General features: G+C 50.7%; 8 protein-coding genes across 8 annotated transcripts; 5 read left to right on the top strand and 3 right to left on the bottom strand.

The window, feature by feature from the left end:
- Window positions 1-30: 30 nt before the first annotated feature.
- Window positions 31-1,652, bottom strand: N7506_003135 (putative tRNA-specific adenosine-34 deaminase subunit Tad3; the record flags this gene model as incomplete). The annotated part of the gene is made up of 3 exons (XM_056952430.1): window positions 31-1,396; window positions 1,455-1,506; window positions 1,556-1,652. The coding sequence occupies 3 exons, from the start codon at window positions 1,650-1,652 to the stop codon at window positions 31-33; spliced, it is 1,515 nt and encodes a 504-aa protein (XP_056814122.1).
- Window positions 1,653-2,508: 856 nt separating this feature from the next.
- Window positions 2,509-3,483, bottom strand: phoB (regulatory cyclin phoB; the record flags this gene model as incomplete). Its single annotated transcript, XM_056952429.1, has 1 exon — window positions 2,509-3,483. The coding sequence occupies one exon, from the start codon at window positions 3,481-3,483 to the stop codon at window positions 2,509-2,511; it is 975 nt and encodes a 324-aa protein (XP_056814121.1).
- A 1,066-nt stretch (window positions 3,484-4,549) lies between these two features.
- Window positions 4,550-7,640, top strand: N7506_003133 (armadillo repeat protein; the record flags this gene model as incomplete). Its single annotated transcript, XM_056952428.1, has 3 exons — window positions 4,550-4,841; window positions 4,905-6,601; window positions 6,657-7,640. 3 exons carry the CDS (start codon window positions 4,550-4,552, stop codon window positions 7,638-7,640), a joined length of 2,973 nt encoding a protein of 990 aa, XP_056814120.1.
- Window positions 7,641-7,915: 275 nt separating this feature from the next.
- On the top strand, window positions 7,916-8,821 carry N7506_003132 (putative fructosamine-3-kinase; the record flags this gene model as incomplete). Its single annotated transcript, XM_056952427.1, has 1 exon — window positions 7,916-8,821. The coding sequence occupies one exon, from the start codon at window positions 7,916-7,918 to the stop codon at window positions 8,819-8,821; it is 906 nt and encodes a 301-aa protein (XP_056814119.1).
- Window positions 8,822-9,160: 339 nt separating this feature from the next.
- Window positions 9,161-10,606, bottom strand: N7506_003131 (BCS1 and AAA domain-containing protein; the record flags this gene model as incomplete). Its single annotated transcript, XM_056952426.1, has 1 exon — window positions 9,161-10,606. One exon carries the CDS (start codon window positions 10,604-10,606, stop codon window positions 9,161-9,163), a length of 1,446 nt encoding a protein of 481 aa, XP_056814118.1.
- A 1,299-nt stretch (window positions 10,607-11,905) lies between these two features.
- N7506_003130 (uncharacterized protein) lies at window positions 11,906-16,450 on the top strand (the record flags this gene model as incomplete). The annotated part of the gene is made up of 4 exons (XM_056952425.1): window positions 11,906-13,061; window positions 13,117-13,799; window positions 13,855-15,069; window positions 15,137-16,450. 4 exons carry the CDS (start codon window positions 11,906-11,908, stop codon window positions 16,448-16,450), a joined length of 4,368 nt encoding a protein of 1,455 aa, XP_056814117.1.
- A 2,236-nt stretch (window positions 16,451-18,686) lies between these two features.
- On the top strand, window positions 18,687-20,298 carry N7506_003129 (uncharacterized protein; the record flags this gene model as incomplete). Its single annotated transcript, XM_056952424.1, has 4 exons — window positions 18,687-18,800; window positions 18,863-19,180; window positions 19,239-19,355; window positions 19,411-20,298. The coding sequence occupies 4 exons, from the start codon at window positions 18,687-18,689 to the stop codon at window positions 20,296-20,298; spliced, it is 1,437 nt and encodes a 478-aa protein (XP_056814116.1).
- A 499-nt stretch (window positions 20,299-20,797) lies between these two features.
- N7506_003128 (acetylornithine deacetylase) lies at window positions 20,798-22,157 on the top strand (the record flags this gene model as incomplete). The annotated part of the gene is made up of 2 exons (XM_056952423.1): window positions 20,798-21,605; window positions 21,643-22,157. 2 exons carry the CDS (start codon window positions 20,798-20,800, stop codon window positions 22,155-22,157), a joined length of 1,323 nt encoding a protein of 440 aa, XP_056814115.1.
- Between the last annotated feature and the right edge of the window lie 275 nt (window positions 22,158-22,432).

The following is a 22,432-nucleotide window of genomic DNA, read 5'->3' as shown; positions in this document are numbered from 1 at the left end:
ATATCTAATCTTTATTATATTTGCGCTGAATCATGCATGGAACACAGGCATATCATCAGCCTTGGCCTCTATATCCACATCCTCCACAAACTCGAACCCGAGAGCCCGCCAATTCAACTCCTTCCTCCAATGCAAGCCATAGTAAGCCCTGTCATTTTCAGAGCTACCCTCGGTCTCGGTCTCGGACTCAGCCTCCTCAGCAACAGGGCCCACAGCCGGCTCTGAGGCAAGCCCACCACTCTCCAACCTTCCATTTCGAGGGAAAACAACAGCTCTGAAGCGCGAAAGAAGCAGACCCATCGAGCAGCAAAGGCAGGGCTCATGCGAAAGATATACATCCAGATCAGTACAAAGATAGCCGCCCTGCGCACGGGTGCGAATTCGCGGCGTTTCAGGCGCAGGGAGCGAGTGATCAACCGAAGGCGGCGCAGGAAGAGGAACATGAAGATCAGATTGCGAAGGCGGGACAACATCAGACTCCGAAATGGGCTCTTCGTGCTTCCTCTTCAACGAAGGCGAAAGAGGTACCAGCGAAGGATTATGACGATATAAAAAGTGTGATTCGAGCGCGCTCAGCTTTGCCAACTCGGGCGTGCCTGTCTGGCCATCACGATCATTTTCTCGACGCCAGCGCGCAATGAGTTCCACTGCACGCATCAGGGCATGCAGTTCGGGCCCGCCTTCGAGATCGGCGTTATACGTTTTGCTGGCGGGGTTTGGTGTGATGTTTGGATGCAACTGTGCTTGGGATGGAGCACCGCCTTCTGGACGGGAGTATCGCGCATCGCCGGCAACGGCTAGGACGGCCTCGTCCCATGTTGCATCCTCGTCTCCGCTTAGCTCGGGGACGATCGCTGGGTCGACGATTACTGCGCCGATGCCACGGCCTAGGCCTGATTGTTCGGCTTCTTGGGCTACTTTCTGTGCAAGAGAAAGATAGTAGCCTGCGTGTGGGTCAATGGATTCTTGTGCGCGGGTGAGGGTCTGAGGAGGTGGTGCGACGAAAGAGCGTGGTGCGGCTGGGTTGAAGACGACCGGCCAGAGGGTTTTGGTCCATTTTTCAGCTTGGGTCGCGTTAAAGGGAGGGCAGAGAGGTATTTGTATAGGGTGAAGGTGGATTGTTTGCAGAGTGGGCTCGTCTGATGCGCTATCTGTTGTGTTATTGGGTGTAGTAGGTGCCGAGGTTGGTGCAAATGGTGCGAGTATAGTCTTGAGTTTCTCGAGATCGGGAAGGGGTGGCGAGATGAGTACGAAGAGTGTTTGCCCTGGGGGTGCCGGTGATCTCTGAGCCTCAATTGCGTCTCTCAAAGGTTCGGGGAGCATTTCTCTTTTAGCGAAACGGCGGAGGTGGGATAGTGGGAGGGTTGGGTCCTTGGGAAATGCCGAGTCAAGAGCCCTGAGATTGTTAGTCTCATTGCTCAGATGCCCTCACATTGAATAGACCTAGAGCATACTTGATCACTTTGGATGCTGCCTTGACATTGACCTCTGCGACAAACGCATCGGCTAGTTCTTGGTCAGTCTTGGGATCAGATGCCAATGGGGCAGGCCGTACCGTAGTCTTCCACTGGTCGAGTCTCTTGGACTGTGCGAATAGGAACTACTTGCCCACTGAGGGGCTCGAGGCCTTTGAGAGCCTGTTCAATGTCCATTTTGAAGGCTCGGAATAATCTCATGCGCCCAGGGCATGTGTCAGTCGCAGATCCTGTTGTCGGGGGAATAAAGGCTGGCAGTCTGAAATTCCAGAGCCAGGAGATTGGTTGACCAAGAGAAACTATATGCGCAAGCACCAGAGGTCTCTGTTCGTTCGACAAAAAAAAGACCGAGCTATACAAAGTTGGATAGATTCTGTGCAAACAGCGCAAACATCCCACCAACGCTAAACTAGATCGGGTAGGCAAAGTAGAGGAGCATCCCGAGGTCGGCCTTAACGGACATTCCACATACAAGTACTTGGTTACTTGGTTACTGCATTAGTTCCGAGGAACCCCAGATGATGTCCCAAAGGCCCACTGAGTATGACCGAAGCACTCTTGAGCGGTGTCCCTGTCATCAAACCGATTGCTTGGAAACCACAAGGGATGCCATCAAAACAGATGTCTACAGTGAATCTCGGGTCTTTTGATCTAAAGTGCATATTCGTATTTTGGATGTTTCTAAACAAACATTCGAGACATGGGGAATTGGATCATAGAATTCACATCCGGGTAGACATCAAACGCCGAAATCATTGGAGAGAAGAAAGAAAGATCGCTGGAAGCAAGGAGAGCATCGATCGAGCCTTGAGTGATGTGGAGATAGATCCCTGTTCTATAGCGCCATGCCATCTGATGCGTATGATCCTCGATATTAAAACAAGAAGAAGTGATTTCACAACTCCAAAAATGCAAGTGGTATGTATTAAATCCCGCCAGTGACGCGAATGACCGAAGCATTCACTCTATGAACTCGAGACCGGCCCGAGTTGGCTAGGACACGGGTTGTGCCCGAGTTGCTCAATGGGTGCGGTCAGGATGCTGGCGCCATGCCTGTTGGCCCAGTCATCGAGTCGCCATTCGCGCAGGGGCGTTCGATTTCAAACCCGTCGCATCGATCGACGAGGCTCTGGTAGTAGTCCACAAGCACTTCTGGTTGTGGCACGATGCGCCATTCGACCTTGAACAGGAATTCCAGTTCGAGCATGGCGAGTTCGGTCATACCGATTCCACCGACTCGAGCATACGTCTTGTTGGTCCAGAAGCTGTCACTAAGTCCCTTGCTGGCGACGGTGGCGCTGGCGATCAGGAATCGATGGATGGTCAGACTGGAGACGGTGAAGGCGGGGTAGAGGGCGCATAGCCGGTCAATATAATAGACCATACTGAGGAGGATGGGCGGCGAGAGGGTGGCGTGGGTGGTCAACCGCTGCAGGTAATCTTGCACGGAGATTCGGGGCGGGGAGCGGGAGTGGAAACGGGTCAGGCGGCCTTGATGCAGAGGGATCTTGTCGTTGAATCGGATCAGCTCCATGAGCATGCTGGAGATCAGCACCACCATGTCACGGGGCTCTGCTAGTTCATACTCCGCGGGCAAGATCTTGACGTCCGGTTTGGAGGGGCGCAGGCGCTTGGACTGCGACCGCTCCAAATCCTGACCATCGTAATCCGCCGGGGTCGCATCCGCGGAATGATGGTCGCTCTGGCTGTTACGCTTGTTGGAGACCGTTGGGGCGGGCATCGGAGGGGTTGCAGTCGGAGGGACAGAATTGGCGGAGTGCGAGGCCAAGGCCGAAGGGACCTTTCGGTCAGATGCAGATGCACGTCTCAAGGTTTCAGGGGAGGGATCGACGGTATGCCGGTTCAAGGCCGACCGGAGTTCTTCAACCATACGTGAGGATCGAGGGCTATTGAACTGTGGAGCAGAATTCTCATAATGATGCGACCCCGTGGAAGGAAGTGGGGAGCGCAAAGCGGCTTGGGAGGGCGAGGGCGAGGACGCCAGCATGATTTGGGTTAAGAATGTTCAGGGAATCCGAGCATTCACAGTGCAAGGTATGACCACGTGGGCGCACAGTCGAGCTGACGCTTGAGATGGTGCACGGTCGGCCTCATCCTCAGAGGCTCAAAAACGGCTTGAGGCGTAGGAAGTCTCGAAAGGCTTTCTGTAAATGGAGGAGGGGGTGTTGTCTTGGAAAGAAAGAGGAGAAAGGGGCGAGACCATTGAAAATCTTGATTGCTTTGAGGTAATAACTTGTCAGTGGCTGCAGCCATGACCATACCATGACCATACCATCGTATTAACTACTTTTCGGTGCCCAGCGAAAATCTATTAAATACGGTATTGGGGCAGTACCGGAAATATGCCTTCTACAGTACGGAGTATATCTTCATTATTTATATCTAGTACTCGGGATGAGATATCTAAACGACATAACTAGGGACTCGATAATCCATACATATGTGCCTACATCCATGTACTGGACATGCAACCTCCATCAGCCCTATATGCGATGTACATCGGTGACTAGTGGCAGGACTGGATGCACTACGCCCCAAAGGTACTTTGAGGTACTCGGCCAATTACCTAATAGCGCTACTCCAAGTGGACTCAGAAGTATCTACTCCGTACTCCGTACTCCGTCACAACTATATCCTAATTACATACATGTACTTCCTAGTCCTACAATATCTAATTATATACTTTTGAAGCTATAGTCTGGATACGGTTCTGAATAGAGAGTGAAAAGCCACATGGAAATAAGCAATACATTGTAGGCCGGCGAACTAGTACGACATAGTTAGTCTGTACCTTGCAGCCCAAAGAAAGTGGTCTGGAGAGACAAGTCAGGTGCCGCCCTAGCCGATGCCGCTGGGCAAAGGCGGTGAACAAAGGCAGAACCAAAGTGCGGAGTACTGGGACCTCCGGTCTTACACTTCCGGAACAAATTCCGACCTCATTATCAAAAATCTAAATAAGCTCCGACCTGGCTCATCTCGGTTGAAAATCACATCCCCAACCGGTTTCTGGATCTCGTGGAAAGTCTGACGCGGGAGGGCGTGGTCGCCGGACGATGAGGCGAGCCGCCGCACCACCGATTCTGCTGCAACTACACAGCGCCGAATCGGTCCCATCGCAGATCATAGCTCTGCGGAGCTTGAAAAATGAGCTGATTGGACATGACCAGCGAAAGGAAGCTTATATCGCCGAGGGCATCATTCCAGCTCTGGCACAGGTGCTGACCTCCAGATGGCCCGGAACGCAGGCGCTCGATGTGTTGGCATCGCAAGACCCTACCACTCACATTGCTGAAAACCGGGAGGCTTGTCTGCAAGCTACTTTGATCGTCGGAAGCTTAGCACAGGGTAGGTGCCGATGCCCAGATAGATAAATTGAATGCAAAGACCATGGACTGACAGGCTAGACAGGCGGTCCAACGTTCCTCACTCCACTGTTCGCCAGCAACATCCTACCGACCCTGCTATCGATATTATCCTCACCAGACTGTCCTGAAGAGTTCTGCCTTCCTATCCTCCGACTCCTCAATACCATCGCAGACCGACTGCCGCTACAGAGTCAAGAACAATGGCCTCGGGATACCCATCTTGCGGACCTTGTATTCACTTCTGCGAACATCGGCTTCCTGAGACGAACTCTCTCGCAAGATTACCAATCTATGCGCAAACAGGCTGCCATCGAGTTAACGGCTGCTTTGATAGGCAAGCTTTGCCTGGAGGAAACCCACAAAACAGCGCTGGCAGAATCCGGGGTGCTGGACGCCCTCGCACTTAAGATTGCATCTTTTGTAGTGGCAAAAGGATTTGTACTGCCTGGTGCAGAGGAACGCTTGCAAGAGCCGGGCTCACTGGAAGATATACCCCTTCCAGCGCCATCATCTGCCCAGCTCGCACCGATCTTGCGCGCTGTTGCCGTCATCATTGAGCAATCAAAATGGAGAGCTGAGCATTTCCTGTCATCCCCGGGCATTGTGACGGTGTTCCCCAGACAAGTCCCGGGGTTTGCACCCTCTGACATCAGAAAAGCTCCCTGGGGGTCCACATATCTGTCAGGCTCCGCAGTTCCCCGGCATCTGGCCACTAACCCCATGGAGCAATTGTTGCCATCAGTGCCTCTGGCAAACTCCAAGTCTACACCAAATTCGGCAAGTTTTCCACCTCTCGGTCATGGAGGAGCCCAACGCCGGCCCAGTCATTCATTCCCTCCGCCCTTTTCGCTGGCCGAAACGTCCGCCCCAGAAGACGACGAGAACATGATTGTCCCATGGCTTCTCTGCATTCTCCGCTCCGAGCAAGGCGTGGTAACTTTGATGGCAGCGCGACTTGTCACAGTCCTCTTTCGGTTGGGACTGGCGAAGAAACATCGCGTTCCAATGTTCAGCTATCTGTTAATCCCAATTTTGATTCGAATGCTCGACAAGGACTTCCGTCTGGCAGATGAAGATGCTGCGAATTACGATGGTCTCATCTCGCCCACTCAGCGCTTAAAGGAGGAAGCACCTGCCGTGCTGGCCAACTTGGTCATGGATGATCAGGACCTGCAGAGACATGCGGTGGAAGGAAATGCACTCAAGCGACTATCACAGCTTCTCAAAGAGACTTACAACCCGGTCACCGAGAGCTCTCGCCCAATGTGGCACGCGGAGGACGCGCCGGCACGAGACATTGAAAGTCTTTCCCCAGAGTGCCGACTTGGGCCTTCTGGCTACTCCCCAACTCTATGTCACGTTATGCGGTATCGAGAGAACATTCTCAAGGCCCTCGCGGCGCTCGTTCCATTCAAAGACGAGTACCGCAAGGCTATTTGCGAGCATGGCGTGGTTCCTTATATCATCGATGCGCTCAAACCAAGACCCAGTGATGCACTGGCTGACGCTTCGATGCCCAGAAATACTGCCGAGGATGGAAATCCAATCCCCACCATTTTGGCTGCTTGCGGCACCGCTCGGATGTTGACAAGATCGGTGAGCGTGTTGAGAACGAGTCTCATTGATGCTGGTGTCGCTGAGCCCCTGTTCACTCTTCTTCGTCATTCCGACACGGAGGTACAGATTGCAGCAACAGCAGCTATCTGTAACTTAGCTTTGGACTTCAGCCCTATGAAAGAGGTATGTCAATCTCCGACGCTCGTTAAATGTGTTTCTGCTAACAAGAATTGTCTAGGCTATCATCTCTGCTAATATTATTCCCATTCTTTGCGAGCATGCTCACTCCACCAACACCAAGCTGCAAATTGAATCATTATGGGCGCTGAAACATATGGTCTACGATACAGCCAACGACATAAGAATGAACATTGTTCAAACGCTGGGTCCCCAATGGATCATGCAGGTCATTTCCCGAGACCCAGTTCGTGCAGCGAGCAGACTTGGGCCGGAAGAAGAATTGGACGTCAGCGGAATTGCTATGGGTCGATCCAACTCCGCTGGGGAACAGGTCGATATACTCAATCCAATGGAAGATGCGGCTCAATGGGACGAGGACTTGAAGATGACTGACACCATGCCTCCATCCAAAATGAGCCTGGACATGTTTCTTCCTGATGCACGACGGCGCCGCAAGCTTGTCTTGGACGGAACGTTGGCGCAGACTACACAATCACGACAAGATGACATCGCCGTGCAGGAACAGACCTATGACCTTCTCCGCAACATGATCTGTGGCAGGGACGCGCCCGAAATGATTGAATATCTTTTCCGAGAACTCGATCAAGACGAGTTCCTGGATACAATCGCCGAGACGTTACGGCCACGAACCATTCAACTTCCTCACCGGCGCGAATCGACTGCCCCGCTCCACACACCGAACGAGATCATCGCTGCCGCCGCGGCTCTTATCATTCACATGGCAGCGGGCCACCCGCGTCACCGCCGTCTCATTGCATTCCACCACGAACTATTACAATCGCTGGGCAATTACTTCAACCACTCACACAAGGAGATCAGATTGACTTGCGTTTGGGTGGTCATCAATCTCATTTATGAGGAGGACCAAAATGATCGCGAAGGATGTCGCGAGCGAGCAGTCCGTTTGCGCTCGCTGGGCTTTGCGGACAAATTGCTCAGCCTTGAAGATGATTCGGAGTTGGATACCAAGGAGCGTACCAAGACGGCTTTGCATTTACTAAACAAATTGTCACCTGCATGATATCACGCACGGAATGGAACGGAGTTCGTCCAGCTTGGGTACGGGGTTTCAATTGTATTCAATTTAAGATTTAGCATGAAAATAGTTGGGTTGTCGCATTGCCCAGGTGTATGTAGCTTTCGAAGGTCAATCTGAGGCTTATCGGCGATAAGAGCTTCATCAGTGGAGAAATACGTCATAGGTGATATCAGATGAATCCAGTGTTCAGTTCTTCTCATCTCCTACACTTCTACTCACCTTTTCTCTCTCGCAACGTATCATATCTCTTCTTAACCATGCCTGCAGTACCAGAACCAATCCTCCAAGCCCTCTCCCTCCCCTCCTCAAAAGCCAGCCTCTCTACTTCAGGCCTAGGCTCCGGCTTCACAAACACAGGAACAATCAATGCTCAAATCTCCGACTCAAATGGCCCTCAAGAACGCCAATACTTTGTCAAAACGTCATCTAACGGCACAGCCGCTGCAGAAATGTTCGAGGGTGAATCGGAGTCTCTAAACGCAATCGCGGCTTCTGTCCCAGGCTTCTGCCCAAAAGCACTAGCCCACGGCGCCTTGGACCAGAAAACACATTTCCTAGCCACCGAGTACCTCAATCTGGGCATTCGGGGAAAGTCCACAGGCAGCGAGACACTTGCACAGCGCTTGGGCAAACTGCATACCACGCCTGCACCCCCGGACCCAGAAACAGGCCGTGTGCGATTCGGGTTTCCAGTACCGACGTTCTGCGGCGATACGAGACAACCGAACCGGTTCTGTGACAGCTGGGCTGAGTTTTATGCCAATGAGCGCCTTTTGACAGTTCTGGCTACGTCCGAAGAGCGAAATGGCCGCGATAAGGGGTTACGGGAGGCTGTTGAGAAAACGGCTGGCGTGGTTGTGCCTCGGTTACTTGGAGACGAGCATCTGGGGTATAAGGACGGCGTTGGAAAAGGTATTGTTCCAGTCGTTATCCATGGGGATTTATGGAGTGGGAATGCAGACCGGGGACGAATTGTTGGGGAAGAGTCTGGGGATGTGGTCTACGATCCTTCGGCTTGTTATGGACATAGTGAGTTTGAGCTGGGCATTATGAATATGTTTGGTGGATTTGGAGGGAAGTTCTTCGAGGAGTACCACGCTATTGTACCGAAGACGGAGCCTGTGGCGGAGTACAAGGATCGGGTTGAGTTATACGAGCTGTGAGTATTCCGAAATGTGATGCTGGATCTCTGCTAACACGGTTAGATACCACCATTTGAACCACCATGCAATCTTCGGTGGTGGATATCGCTCGGGTGCGATGGCCATCATGGATGGTTTAATTCGAAAGTATGGAAGTGAAGTATGGAAGTGAATAAAGTAGCCGAATCAGAAGGCTGTGTTCGCAGTAGGATCTGAGAATAAAAATACATGGTTATCCAAAATATAAAAATACATAGCTACTATACATGTAATTGTTACAATCTGCGGCCTCGGGGGGATTATCAACCGAGAGTACCCCGAAGACGCTGCCGCTGTTAGCTTTCACCTGCGAAAGCCGCATCAATACTCTTCAAGCTCCATCTCCTCGACCCAGTCTTCGACATGGGTGCAGGCCTCCTGGGGGCGACGCTTATACCGCAAGAGAAAGCCTTGCACATCTGCAATGCTGAAACGCTTCTCTGGAAGAAGTTCCGCAAAGGACAGAGCCAGCTCAGTCAACTTCGCCAATTCCAGTTTGTGTTCCCCCTCGGAGGATTGGGGGTTCTGGTACACCTCGCTATACATGCTCAAGAAGAGATCTCGCAGTTCTTCTCGAGATGGAAGCTCAAATCTGACATGGAGGTCCACACGACCCGGTCGAATCAGTGCGCGATCCAGTTCCTGCGGTGCGTTGGTGGTCATGATTAAGATTCGGCCTTCTTGGGACGAGACGCCGTCGATTGCATTGAGAAGGCCGGACAGAGAGACGGAAGTGTTTGTCTTTGCTGATCTCTGGATGAGATCTTCACCAGGCACAATGTTCTCTCTGTTTAGGCCCGCAGCATCGACATCTTCCAATAGCACTACACAACGTGTTGGCACCTCGGAGAACAGCCGTGAAAACTGCGATTCTGTCATTGCTGGGTCCAGCAAGCTCAAAACGTAGATATCAAGACCAAACACGCCCGCGATCGCAGATGCCAGGCTTGTCTTGCCCGTACCTGGAGGCCCAGAGAACAGATACCCGCGTCGGTATGGAATGCCGTGATTGGCGTACCATTGTCGTGTATGGGGATGGAGGTACTCGTTGATATCCCGCAGTATGGTTTGCTTTTTCTGTTTATCAAGGATCACAGTGGACATATCTCTGGATAATCTTGAAGCGACCGAGCTCCAACGGATGACATCCTGGGCATAGGAGGTAGTGCGGTAGATACTGATATTAGAAACGGACACTTTACGGCCGTATGCACGAACTTCGTCGAGGAATTTTTTGATCGGAGAAAGAGAGACACTGAGACATTGCAGTTTCAAAGGGGGATTCGCATCCAATTGGGGAGGGCCGTAGCATCCGGGACCACTTGCTGCGTGGCTGAACAGCATCCACGTCCGCTGAAATCGAAACAGACGCGAGCCATGGAAAGGCTTCAGCTCTAAGAAGGAGTTGTCTTCGACCTCTCGGTAGCTGACCAGCCTATCGGGATCCAATTGCATTGGGCATCGCAAAGGTTTGTCGTCGGAATTATTATTTGTTTGGGCCAGGACGGACAGGAAGTTGCGACCTCGAAAGGCATGATCATTCATCCAGCGGACGACATCCGTATATAGCGGATCTTCGGCCCTCACGTGTACAGTTGATAAACAAATGTTTTCGGCATAGCTGTACAAGACATTTGCGGCGGAGCGGAGTGAAGTGATCAGCCCAACCACTACCAGTCCGGAATTCACAAAGACCAGAGGGTCGAGATTGATCGTCTTGCGGACCAATTCCACGAGGGTGGAGAGAACACCAGGGCGAGTCGACATGAACCTTCCTTCTTATCGCCATTTTGCCCAGGAAAAGTCACTCTTCACCGCCTTGACTCCTTGATTGGTAGTTTATTTCCTTTTTGGGACTAATCTAGTCACGTGTAGATAAGCATCATCAAAGATCAGCCCTGGCGACGGACACTTCACTACTGTACTCCGTACGGAGTACGTTTTGTTGTCTTATTGTTTCAGCAGAAGCAGATTTTGGCACTCAGAATGGCAGAAGACCTCGCTCAACATCCAATGTCTATCTTTTCATTTATGTCTCAGAGCCACAGTTTCTAATTCCTGTACTGTACTAACGAAAATGTCCATATTTCTAGAACGACCTTGAAAGAGCCGAAAAGGACTCCACCAACCAAACCTCGGCATATCATCATAAATTTCCTCATCGGGCAAGATACCACTATCATATTACCCAATTGGGAATAACGCGCCGAGACGCGGGTAGATCGGTAGTTGAGCCACCCGCCGTTGGCCAACCTTGGAACATTTCGAGCATCCCTCTCGGCATCAGATGAGTATTGCAGTTTTGACAAGTGGACGTTGGAAGTCCCTGCTGATCACGGTTCATGACCCCAGTACCTGACTAGAGCCCCATCGGTCCTAATGCACCGATCAGCGTTGCAACATTGCGTTAGTCGCTGTACAATAGTCGATTGTCTATAAAAACCACCACACATAGACCTAGACTTCCTCGAGCTGTATTTCCCTTCTTGTATTGCCGTGCATTTTTCCTACTCTCTCCACTTTCGAGTGGATACTGCGTTGATTGCTAATACTATATCCACAGATTGCACGCAACGGTGTAAAGGCCTCATATGAAACTGATAAGTTGCAAATCAAATCGCTCGGATATACTTCCGGACTGTGGGTGGCCACTGATTGAACCAATCAGGATACCTTCTAGAAGCAGAAGGCACTTCCATCAATGCTGATAGCTCCACCATGGAAGCTCGGCCTACGTGTCGGCTCTCACCCAGCCATTATCTCTGCAATCTATTCATAGGCCCAAGTGGAACAGTACCTGGTGCATTAATCCCCGTTATACCACCAAAGCCGTGCATAGCAATCTATATCCGACAATGAAGGGTACGTATTACTGCGTACTATGCATTACTGGATCTGTGATCCATTGCATCCGATCTGGACCCGGTGCACATATTGCCCCCTTTGCACAATATGCTACGAGCCATAGTACGGAGTATGTATATATACAAGTTTCCCCCTCCCCCCATGTATGCTAGTATAAAATAATTTGTCCTTTTTGACCCCTCTCCACTCTCCCATCTTCCCATGATGGAACAACCTCACGATCCCGAGGATCCCTCGCCGTTCGAGTCCCACTACCAATACAAAAGCGAGGACGACCAAGATGAAAGTCACAATGGAACGCCAGTACAAAGGATCAGCACCCAAGATTTCACCAGCGTGGAAACCCTTCATGCACCCCAGGCCAACATCCGCGGATCTGTCAGTGCCGAAACCCTACATGCCAATACCGACACCCCACAGCCCAAAAAGACCCCGGAATGGAGCATGACACCACAGGTGATCCGCAATGCAGAACGTGATGCCGCTGCTGGATTTAAGAAACGCGAACTAGGTGTGACTTGGAAGGATCTGACTGTTGAGGTCCTTGCTGCGGAGGCTGCCGTGAACGAAAACATGATTTCACAATTCAACGTCCCCCAATTAATCAAGGATTTCCGCCGGAAGCCACCTGTCAAGCCAATTCTGTCCGATAGCCATGGATGTGTCAAGCCTGGTGAGATGCTACTTGTATTGGGTCGTCCTGGCTCGGGATGTACCACCCTTCTCAAGATGCTCTCCAACCGCCGTGAGGGATATCACTCAGTGTCAGGGGATGTTCGATTTGGAAACATGACTGCCAAGGAAGCTGGCAAGTACCATGGCCAGATTGTCATGAATACCGAGGAGGAATTGTTCTACCCTCGTTTGACTGTTGGTCAGACTATGGACTTCGCCACAAGAATGAAGGTCCCCTTCCATCTTCCAGATGGTGCTCAGAATAAGGCCGATTACACAGCAGAAACAAAACAGTTCCTTCTCGAATCTATGGGCATTGCTCATACCGCCGACACCAAAGTCGGTAATGAATTTGTCCGCGGTGTGTCTGGTGGTGAGCGGAAGCGAGTGTCCATCATTGAGTGTCTCGCGACCCGAGGATCGATTTACTCCTGGGACAACAGTACTCGTGGACTCGATGCTAGTACTGCGTTGGAGTGGGCAAAGGCCCTGCGTGCCATGACCGACGTTCTCGGCCTTTCTACTATTGTCACGTTATACCAGGCTGGAAATGGTATTTATAACCTCTTTGACAAAGTCCTCGTCCTCGACGAGGGTAAGCAAATTTACTATGGCCCTGCCGCGGCGGCTAAGCCGTTCATGGAGGATTTGGGCTTTGTGTACACGGATGGTGCAAACGTTGGTAAGTTATTATATTCACTCAAAGGCATTTCACGAAGCTAACACGGAAGATATAGGTGACTTCCTTACTGGCTTGACCGTCCCCACAGAGCGGCAAATCAAGCCTGGCTTTGAGCACAAGTTCCCCCGAAATGCCGATGCGATCCTTGCAGAGTACCAAAAGTCTAGCACTTACCAACAGATGGTGGCTGCATATGATTACCCCGATACCGAGACAAGTCGTGATCGCACAGAGGCCTTCAAGGAATCTGTCGCATGGGAGAAATCCAAGCATCTTCCTCGAGGAAGTAGCCTGACCACCAGTTTTTGGGCCCAGGTTATCGCTTGTACTCAACGACAATATCAAATCTTGTGGGGTGAGAAGTCCACCTTCTTGATCAAGCAGGTTCTATCCTGTGTGGCAGCCTTGATCGCTGGATCTTGCTTTTATGACTCGCCAGACACCTCGCAGGGTCTCTTTACCAAGGGAGGTGCTGTCTTCTTCTCTTTGTTGTACAACTGTATCGTGGCGATGTCTGAAGTCACCGAATCATTCAAGGGCCGTCCGGTCTTGATCAAGCACAAGGGCTTCGCGATGTATCACCCGTCTGCTTTCTGTCTTGCGCAGATTACAGCCGATTTCCCAGTCTTGTTGTTCCAGTGTACAATCTTCTCGGTCGTGATCTACTGGATGTCCGGATTGAAACACACCGCCGCTGCCTTCTTCACATTCTGGATCATCTTGTTCACGACAACCTTGGTAAGTCGATCACTCCTAACAAGAGTTACTCGCAAGCTCATTCCTTCGTTTCCAGTGTATCACCGCATTGTTCAGATTCATCGGAGCCGCCTTCAGCACCTTTGAAGCCGCCTCTAAGATTTCAGGAACGGCAGTGAAGGGCATTGTCATGTATGCTGGTTACATGATCCCCAAACCCAAGATGAAGAACTGGTTCCTCGAGCTATACTACACAAACCCATTCGCCTATGCCTTCCAAGCCGCCATGTCCAATGAGTTCACAGACCGTATCATCCCCTGCGTGGGCAACAACCTCATCCCAAGCGGTGCCGGCTACGAAGATGTGGGAGCTGCCAACAGAGCATGTGCCGGTGTCGGTGGTGCTCTGCCAGGTGCTGACTACGTGACTGGTGATCAGTATCTCGGATCTCTCCACTACAAAGCCACCCAATTGTGGCGAAACTTCGGAGTTGTCTGGGGCTGGTGGGGATTCTTCGCTGTGCTGACAGTCATCTGCACTACATACTGGAAGTCTGGTGCTGGTTCTGGTGCCGCTCTTCTGATTCCTCGTGAGAAGCTCAAGAGCCATCAACTTGTCAAATCCGACGAAGAGGCACAGAATCGGGAGAAGACGGTTGCCCGCGAGACCACCGATGGCCCCGTTGAAGTTGACGATGATAACCTCTCCCGGAACACCTCGATCTTCACCTGGAGAAACCTCACTTACACCGTCAAGACACCTACTGGTGACCGTGTGCTCTTGGATAACATTAACGGATGGGTCAAGCCAGGCATGCTCGGTGCTCTGATGGGATCTTCCGGAGCAGGAAAGACAACACTTCTTGATGTGCTTGCCCAGCGCAAGACGGATGGTACCATCAAGGGATCTATCATGGTCGATGGCCGTCCTCTTCCGGTATCTTTCCAAAGAATGGCTGGTTACTGTGAGCAGCTGGATGTTCATGAGCCTTATGCGACCGTGAGAGAAGCACTGGAATTCTCTGCTCTTTTGCGTCAGTCTCGCAGTACCCCTCGAGCTGAGAAGTTGAAGTATGTGGACACCATCATCGATCTACTCGAGCTCCACGATTTGGCCGATACCTTGATTGGCGGAGTCGGTAATGGGCTAAGTGTTGAGCAAAGAAAACGTGTGACAATTGGTGTTGAGCTGGTGTCCAAGCCCAGTATTTTGATCTTCTTGGATGAGCCTACATCTGGTTTGGATGGACAATCCGCATATAACACCGTCCGTTTTCTTCGCAAGCTGGCCGACGTTGGCCAAGCGATCCTGGTAAGTCGCCCTCTGATATTGCTATTACTTTCAATTGTGTATGTAGTACTGACCACTCTTCTTTCAGGTCACTATTCATCAGCCCTCGGCCCAACTTTTCGCTCAGTTCGACACCCTCCTTCTGCTTGCCAAGGGTGGAAAGACAGTCTATTTCGGAGACATCGGTGACAATGCGGCCACCGTCAAACAGTACTTTGGCCAATATGGAGCTCAATGTCCTACCGATGCAAATGCAGCTGAGTTCATGATCGACGTGGTTACTGGCGGTATCGAGTCTGTCAAGGACAAGGACTGGCATCAGATCTGGCTCGACTCGCCTGAACAAACTCGCATGATCACTGAACTGGATACCATGATTTCCGATGCTGCCGCGAAGCCGCCTGGAACTGTGGACGACGGGTTTGAATTCTCCATGCCGCTCTGGGAGCAGACCAAGATCGTCACTCATCGCATGAATGTTGCCCTTTTTCGCAACACCAACTATGTCAACAACAAGTTCTCGCTCCACATCATCTCAGCCCTACTCAACGGTTTCTCATTCTGGCGCCCCGGTCCAAGTGTAGCCGCGTTGAATCTGAAAATGTTCACGATCTTCAACTTCGTCTTCGTCGCCCCCGGTGTCATTAACCAGCTCCAGCCTCTCTTCATCCAGCGCCGTGATATCTACGACGCTCGCGAAAAGAAGTCCAAGATGTACTCCTGGGTTGCCTTCGTCACCGGTCTAATCGTATCTGAATTCCCTTACCTCTGCATCTGTGCCGTTCTCTACTTCGCCTGCTGGTACTGGCCCGTCTGGCGTCTGCCCCACGACTCCGATCGATCTGGAGCCACCTTCTTCATTATGCTGATCTACGAGCTGATCTACACCGGTATTGGCCAATTCATCGCCGCCTATTCGCCCAACCCGACCTTTGCCGCCCTTGTGAACCCCCTCATCATCAGTATCCTTGTGCTCTTCTGCGGCGTCTTCGTTCCATACGAGCAGCTCAATGTGTTCTGGCGATTCTGGATGTACTACCTCAACCCCTTCAACTACGTTGTCTCTGGTATGTTGACCTTTGGTCTCTGGGATGCCAAGGTAACCTGCAACGAAGGTGAATTTGCCTTCTTCGACCCGACCAACGGTACCTGCGCCCAATACCTGTCTGACTATATCGCCGGTGATGGCTGGAGAATCAACCTTCTTAACCCGGATGCGACTTCGGCTTGCAAGGTCTGCCCCTATCGCAATGGCAGTGACTTCCTCTCTACTCTCCACATCAATCACTACTATGTTGGATGGAGAGATGCGGGTATCTCGGTGATCTTCGCTATCAGTGGATATGCCTTGGTGTTTGGCTTGATGAAGCTGAGAACCAAGGCTTCCAAGAAGGCGGAGTAAACATTGGAAGCTTTTGCTTCTCTTTTGCTTTACTTGAGATATTTGGGTCTCGTTTTGTTGAATCCTCTTCCTGGTCAACCCATTTTCCTTCTTTATACATTTCTCTTGTCCATTCTTTATTTACCATCCTTTGATGGCTCAGGACACTTTGACCTAGACTTGCATTTATTTCCCTTTCATTCTCTTTTTTTTTTTGCATTTTTCTTTTCTTCCGCTCATTTTTCTTTTTCTTTTTCTTCTTTTTCTTTTTTCTTGTGTTTCACATCGTGTCATTGCCGGCGTTTTGACAGAGGTCACACTTAAACTTCATAGATTTATAGATTTAGAGATAGATACACTTCATTTAAATTTAGACATACGCAATTCACATTTACACCACAACAATTGACGGTCAATCGGCTGTCGTGAGTAGCTACCTTAGACGCCAGTTTAAGCTCCCTACCGCCTAACAGTCAACCTGACTGCAAAGGTTCCTATGGGATAGGCGGTCATGCAGTTGGTTTTAGCTCTTTAGCGCATGTATCTGCACTGGCTACGACTCACGGTACCTACAGTGATTGGTCGCAATCGTCATCCTCAATCCTGAAAAAGAAGGCATGCGGCTAGCCAGGTTGACACGACTGGTGGGCTTTCTCAACACGATCGGCCATTGACTGAGAGCTGGACCGTAGCTAGACGGATCAACTACCCGGTCGAGACCGAAGATCTACTTCAAACTCTAATCTACTCATCTGGGTAGAGAGCTTACCCGAGGAATTAGTTGTCTAAAATGAATCATCATTTTTTCTTGTACTATGGACACCTTCGATCTAGAGAAAAAGACCCCGATCGTTGCTCCACATTTTACATAATCCAGTTTGAGCAATATAGATGTATCTGACCCTAAGATCACGGGATAATAAGTGCCCGAGAGTATTTCCATGACTTTGTATCTAATCTTTGAAATTAATCATGAATGCTCTTTGTTTTCTTACTTTTCTCATTGCACTGAGCCTATTCGCCGTCATTCTCCGCCTTTGCATACGCATTCATCTGTGTAGCTTGGGGTTAGACGATGCTCTTATCTGCCTCGCTTTTGTAAGTTCCACAGCATTCGAGAAACCATATATAAATCATGCGAAAATTCATTCTTAACATTTATTCAGGCAATGAGCTGTGTTATTTACTCTTGTGGCATACTAGGTTTGTTGTGCATAATATCAAGTAGGGTGAAAAAGAAAAAGAAAAAAAAGGCTAACAGTCGCAAAGCTGAACTACAGTCCAGAAGAAACACATCTCGGATGCCAAATGACTTTTTTGTATATTGCAAGAACTCCTATATATTTCTTACAATAACTAATAACTGGTTGATGACAGGCACTTTGGCTCTCGAATCCATTTTGTCAGTCAACACTAATTATATGCAAACTCTCCCTTCTGGCTCTTTACCAGCGGGTATTTACTAGGCGTTACGTCAGACGTTCTGTCTATTCTATTGCCATCATTCTCACACTCTGTGGTGTTTGGATACTCTTCAGCTCCATTTTCTTTTGCAACCCAGTGAACTATTTCTGGGCTCATGGTCCGACTGCAAAATCGCATTGCCTACCATGGACGACCTTATGGACCCTTAATGGATCTATTCAGATCATCAGCTACTTGGCCATTCTGATTATCCCTATGGTAGTTCTGCCTCGCTTGAGCTTGGCGAAAGGTCAAGAGATTGGATTACTGAGTTTGTTCGGCTTGAACCTGGTGTAGGTTGCAATTATACCTTTCCTACCTGCCAGCCACATTGGCTCTTTTTCCATTTGCTGACACTTTCATAATCCTACAGTCTAGCAGTTTCAGGGAAGTATTGTCAATCAATAGGACACATTGTCAACGAGTGGCTACAGCACTTTCAGAGAAGCACACTTCATAGCTGTGGTAAGATGATTACACTGACATTTCATTCATTCTACTCCAATTCTCAATCATTGACAGCCAGGATCTTAATAAGCAGAGAGCCGCATGGCTTGAAACAACGTAAACGGGGGCCAAGTTATGTGTCATGAGGGGTTTCCCCCTTGTCTCATCTTCTTTTCTCCTTTTGACTCTCTTTTTTCACTTTTGTCCACTCTTTACTTGATACTGGCATTGAATTTGCATCTGCATCTGCATCTGCATCTGCATCTGCATTCTTTTGTTTTGGCGTGGATTTAGCCCAGTTCGGTATTCATTGATCTCCCCGCTTTTGGCGCTTCGAAGCTCCAACATGCAAAACATGACCAGGCGCTTTGGTCGCATAACCACCAAGTCATCGGCCAACGACAGCCAGATCGCTGTCCTGTTAAAAGACTTTGACGATGCCGATATGCTGCTCGGAAAGGTAGGCCGCAATGTCCCCGACGCGCGTTCGGTCACCCGTGGACACTGATAACACCCGATTAGATTGTGGAATCCACTCAAGCCTGGCGCGATGCCTGGATCTCCATTGCGACGTATCAAAGTCGAATGATTGACGAATTTGACGGCCTGTACGGTCCTATCATCGGCTCCTCCGAAACCCCTTCCAACCACCAAGCCGTGGAAACAGACGCCGTTCGACTGAGTCGGACAAACCGACTACGCAAGGAATATGATGAGCTTCGCACCGATCTGGTTGAGGAGCTCGGCGCCGTGGATGCGCGCATGACGCAGCCGGCTGCGCGAGCCAAGGAGTCCCTGATGCCGATGAAGAAGACTATAAAGAAGCGACATGACAAGAAGGTAGGGACTGTGTCCGTGCAAATTGGGCTCTGCGATAGGTGCTAACGAATCGCTGCAGACGGACTTTGAAATCTCCCAAAGCCGTGTGGACAGTCTCATGAAAAAGCCAAAGCGCTCTGAGCGCGAGAATGCTAGTCTGGCCAAGGCCGAAGCAGAGCTTGCGAGTACCAAAGAGGTTTGTTCCCCAGTCTGAGCGATGTGCAGATGCCCTCGGTCTAATCACATCTCAGTTATACCAAGCTGCCGACGCTGATTTACGAGAGCGATTGCCGACATTAGTCGCATTGATCTTCTCTTTAACGCCTTATATTCTTGAAGCGCAGGTGGAAATCCAAAACCGCATGCTCGCTCATTACTACACGGTCCTGCACACCTTCTGCGACGAAGAAGGATTTCCGTCTCCCCCACCAGACATGGAGCAGATAGTCCTCGACTTCGAGTTCGCCTTTAACCCCGTGCGAACCGAAATTGACGGCTTTGGCTGTCTGACCCAGGGCAAAGCGATGCGCCGTGCCTCCGAGCAGCAGGAGAACAAGAAGCGGCCCTCCATCGGCGGGCGCACGGCCAGCAATGCTTCATCCATTTCCCTCCCCAGCTCCCTACGCCGAGGATCCCAGACCCCAGCCTCCTCCAGTCATACCCCAGTCGCATGTGTCCCTGAGTATCCCCCATCACCGCCGTTGTCCACGATGAGCCGCAAAAACAGCGCCATTCCCGTGGGCAACACCGCCGTTTCCCCACCCGCGTCCAGCGGTGGAGACTATTTTAATCCACCAATGATGTCATCTCAGCCCACTCCCCAGCCCGCTGGCCTGATGTCCTTTTCCCCCGCTGGCCCCAAGATCGACCATTTCCAGTCTGCCGTCTCCTCTCGGGGTGGCACCCCCTTTGACCCCGTCGCTGCTGCCGTTAAGAAGAAGCCCCCACCCCCGCCACCTGCGGCGCGTGCGGTCTTTGTTACCGCCTTGTATGACTTTGACGGTCAGGGGTCGGGGGATCTGGTCTTCAGAGAGGGAGACCGTATCCGCGTGGTGCAGAAGACTGACAGTACCGATGACTGGTGGCAAGGCGAGTTGAGAGGTGTGAAGGGACCTTTTCCTGCGAATTATGTTGAGTAATGGGATATTTCCGATATCAGGACTATGTTGGTTTTAACGATTAATGAAAAGTTGGTTTGAATTAGTGCAAGAGAATTATTAGACAGAACTATGTTATATTGGACAGAGCATTCTGTGTTATCAAAGACATACTCGCACACCCTGGATGGGACTTGTTCGTATCTCAACTACAACAAGAGCAGGGCCTTCTCTCTTTTTTGCTGTCGTTTTTGCTGTCTTTTACCTAGTTTGATTCACCAACAAATCACGCGCAACTCATAATAGAGGCTTATACAGTTCTCATACTGACATCTATGTCTATAACTGGAAGACAACGAGTTTGTTATCTCTTCGCACCGTGGGGGGTTCATTTAGACCCGCAACGCAACTCAATCGGGTAAGTCCATGCGTAGATTATCTTCCAGATTTATTTGAAGTACGGAATGAAGACCGAGTATTAAAGAAAGCACGATACGAATTCTTGAAACCCCCCTCTTCCTCTTCACAAAACACCAACAAAATGCCCATCTCAGCAGAACTAGCCACCTCCATCGCGGACGCCGTCGCCGCCGGATTCGACGACCAACTCGCCTACACCCAACAACTAATCCGAACCGGCGGCCAGCGCGGCGAAGAACATGCCGTGCAAGACCTAGTCTACAACCGCTTCTCATCCCACGGCTACAACCCCATCCGACTAGAAATGGACCCAGACCTCCTCTCCCAACACGAAGGCGCAGGTCGAATCAGCGCCGAGCACTCCAAAGCCCCAATCGTAATCGGAGTCCACGAGCCACGATCTCAAAGCGCCGTGGGAAAAAGCCTAATTCTAAACGCGCATATCGACATCGTCCCCACCGGCCCCGTGGACCTCTGGACGCGCGATCCCTACAGCGGCGACATCGAAGGCGATAAGCTGTATGGACGGGGTGGGGCGGATATGCGGGCTGGGAGTGCGGCGAATCTATATGCGCTGGATGCGCTGCGACGGGTGGGGGTTCAGCCGGCGTCGAAGGTGATTTTGGAGTCTGTGGTTGAGGAGGAGTCGACGGGGAATGGGACGTTGATGACGCATTTGAAAGGGTATCGGGCGGATGCGGTGATTATTCCTGAGCCGATGGATGAGAAGTTGGTTAGGGCGAATGTGGGTGTTTTGTGGTTTCAGGTTGAGGTGAAGGGGATTCCGGTGCATGTGCGGGATATGGGGACGGGGACGAATGCGATTGATGCTTGTTGGAGGGTTGTTGGGGGGTTGAGGGAGTTGGAGAAGGAGTGGAATGAGAAGAAGATTGGGAGATTGCATTTTGAGAATGAGAATCATCCTCTGAGTATGTTGCTTGTGTTCTTGTGTTCTGTTCATTGGAGAGCTGCTGGCTGACCAGGGGTGTTTCGCAGATTTGAACGTTGCGAAGATCAACGCTGGAGACTGGGCGTCGTCGGTTCCAGCCTGGTGTCGGATTGATTGTCGCATTGCTATCTTCCCTGGCGTCAGCGCGAAGTCGGCGGCAGAGGAGATTGAAGCTAAGGTGGACGAGGTTGCGCGCAACGATGCCTTCCTCAGTAAGAACATGCCTACGGTGACATGGAACGGGTTCTTTTCGGAGGGATATGTCCTGGAACCTGATAGCGAGGCTGAGAAGACTCTCCAGTGGGCTCACCAGCAGGCCACTGGCGCTGAGCTGCAATCGTTCATGACCGCCGCGTACCTCGATACTCGGATCCATTCCCTGTACGACAAGATTCCGGCTCTCTGCTACGGTCCAATCAGCAGCAATATCCATGGCTTCGACGAGTGGGTGAGTATTAGCAGTTTGAAAAGAATCACGACTGCAATTGCACTGTATGTAGCAGAGTGGTGCGGAGTCGAAGCGATTGAATGATCAAGCGTCGCTATGAGATAATGAAGAAACACGTTGAATCGGGAATTCGGAATTGGTATATTGTTTAAAGAAAAGCCCTCAGGGCGCGCCGGCGGCAGTACAACCAATAAATTCATCATCGACATAAACAGACCCGAGTCAAAGGGCGACTAGAAACGTACGTCGTAGTATTATGATTAATTCAAAGGTTTGAACATTTGAAGATAGAAAGTAAATAATATATAGAGACGGGTATGTTCAGCACGAAAAGAAACGTAAATGTGTACAGTAGCTGA

The sequence above is a fragment of the Penicillium brevicompactum genome, assembly GCF_028827555.1.
Source record: "Penicillium brevicompactum strain IBT 35665 chromosome Unknown utg000002l_segment0_segment0, whole genome shotgun sequence".
NCBI classification, from domain to species: Eukaryota; Fungi; Ascomycota; class Eurotiomycetes; order Eurotiales; family Aspergillaceae; genus Penicillium; species Penicillium brevicompactum.
The sequence above is the reverse complement of the archived record's forward strand: the minus strand, read 5'-3'. Positions and strand labels throughout refer to the sequence as shown.